The sequence below is a fragment of the Peromyscus californicus genome, unplaced genomic scaffold (assembly GCF_007827085.1).
Source record: "Peromyscus californicus insignis strain IS unplaced genomic scaffold, ASM782708v3 Scaffold_4__1_contigs__length_199733344, whole genome shotgun sequence".
Taxonomy (NCBI): domain Eukaryota; kingdom Metazoa; phylum Chordata; class Mammalia; order Rodentia; family Cricetidae; genus Peromyscus; species Peromyscus californicus.
In genome coordinates this window covers 49,674,911-49,676,880 of record NW_026294562.1, presented here as the reverse complement: position 1 = coordinate 49,676,880, position 1,970 = coordinate 49,674,911, and the positions used below count along the sequence as shown (strand labels likewise).

The 1,970-nt window shown below is 38.2% G+C and overlaps 1 protein-coding gene across 1 annotated transcript; it reads left to right on the top strand.

Annotated features, from left to right (window-relative positions):
* Positions 1 to 814: 814 nt before the first annotated feature.
* LOC128094926 (olfactory receptor 1440) lies at positions 815 to 1,762 on the top strand. The gene has a single exon (XM_052713535.1). The coding sequence runs from the start codon at positions 815 to 817 to the stop codon at positions 1,760 to 1,762; it is 948 nt and encodes a 315-aa protein (XP_052569495.1).
* Positions 1,763 to 1,970: the final 208 nt, after the last annotated feature.

The window sequence follows — 1,970 nt, the reverse complement described above, 5'->3', positions numbered from 1 at the left end:
ATTGATAGGCAAATCATTTAATTTATTGTAGTGGGAGGAGTGTCAATAAATTTAGAAAAATAACCCCAGATTTATACTTCATACAATGTATTATTTTTTCAAAAATTAACAAAAATATAAAAACTAAAAGAAAATACACATAAGGATCTTATCAAATTATATAAATAAATATTTTTCAGTGTAACACCAAAGCAAGGACCATAATTATCACATGGAGTTGAATAGATAAAAATAAAATTAATGGATATATTAAATGACTGAATGCACTTCATATTGACAATGCTATCACATAGGTGATAAACTTGGAAAATAATTGTCCAGATTGGGGAATGGTGAAATAAAACTATTTATTTGATGGAAAGCCTCATACACAAATCTAGTAGAAAAAGGGGGACAGTAAATACAAATTTAGAATAATAAAATAAATTTCACTGGTAAGATTGTCAAAGACTGAATCTAAATAATTATATGCAATGTTGATAAGAAAATAACAAGAAATACTGTCATGAAATCTTTATACTAGTGTAAATAAGTATCAACATTTGGACAAGAATTTGGCATCATCTGTTGTATGTGTAGGAAGAATTGTAAGAATGTAATTCAAACAGTGAAGTGGTAGGGAGGTTTTCTAGTAATTTTTGGAATAATACTTTTTTCTTGATTTTGTTAAAGTTAGTTTGTGGATTATTTTTCATCCAGTACTGTACTCAAAACAAGGAAGATCCATAATGTTAAACAATCTTTTTTAATTCAAGTATCTGTCTACAGGTTTAAGATTTAAACCTATCTATCTGGTTTAAGGTGCTCCAAGACGATGACCGGAGAGAGGAATAGTACAACCATCACCAAGTTCATTCTTGTGGGATTCTCAGACTTTCCCAAGCTCAAGCTGGTTCTCTTTGTTGTCTTCTTGGGAATTTATCTCTCCACAGTAGTGTGGAACCTGGGCCTCATCATCTTGATTAGGATTGACCCTTACCTACATACACCTATGTACTTCTTCCTCAGCAACTTGTCATTTTTAGATTTCTGGTACATTTCCTCTACAACCCCTAAAATGCTCTCAGGATTCTTCCAGAAGCCTAAATCCATCTCCTTTTTGGGGTGCACCATGCAATACTTCTTCTTCTCAAGCCTGGGTCTGGCTGAGTGCTGTCTTCTGGCAGCCATGGCTTATGACCGGTATGCTGCCATTTGTAATCCTCTGCTCTACACAGCCGTCATGTCCCCTTCCCTCTGTGTGCAGATGGTGGCGGGAGCCTATATCACTGGTCTCTTTGGTTCACTGATACAACTGTGTGCTATACTTCAGCTGCATTTCTGTGGGCCAAATGTTATCAACCACTTCTTTTGTGACCTCCCTCAGTTATTAGTCCTCTCTTGCTCTGAAACTTTCCCCCTGCAAGTTCTGAAGTTTGTAATAGCAGTGATTTTTGGGGTGGCATCCGTCTTGGTCATCCTGATATCCTACACTTATATTGTTGCCACAATCCTGAAGATCAGCTCAGCAGATGGCAGGGCCAAGGCTTTCAATACCTGTGCCTCTCACCTGACAGCAGTCACTCTCTTTTTTGGATCAGGACTCTTTGTCTATATGCGCCCCAGCTCTGACAGTTCTCAGGGCTATGACAAGATGGCATCAATCTTCTATACAGTGCTGATTCCCATGTTGAACCCTCTGATTTACAGTCTCAGGAACAAGGACATCAAAGATGCTCTTAAGCGATGTAAGAAGAGGTGCTTTTCCCATTGCCACTGTTAAAGATCTGTCAGGCTAGTGACTCTGTTGACTGGAAGTCTTTATACTTAATGTGATTCAAATATCCTGATGCTGTGGTGGAATTGCAAGTGAGTCACTCCATGGAATTCCAGGGCTGGCACATGCTATGTGAATCCTGTGTCCTGTGTCCTCTTAGGCTTGAAGTTGATTCCTCTCTTGTGCCAGGATGGCCTTACAGAGCAGTTGATAC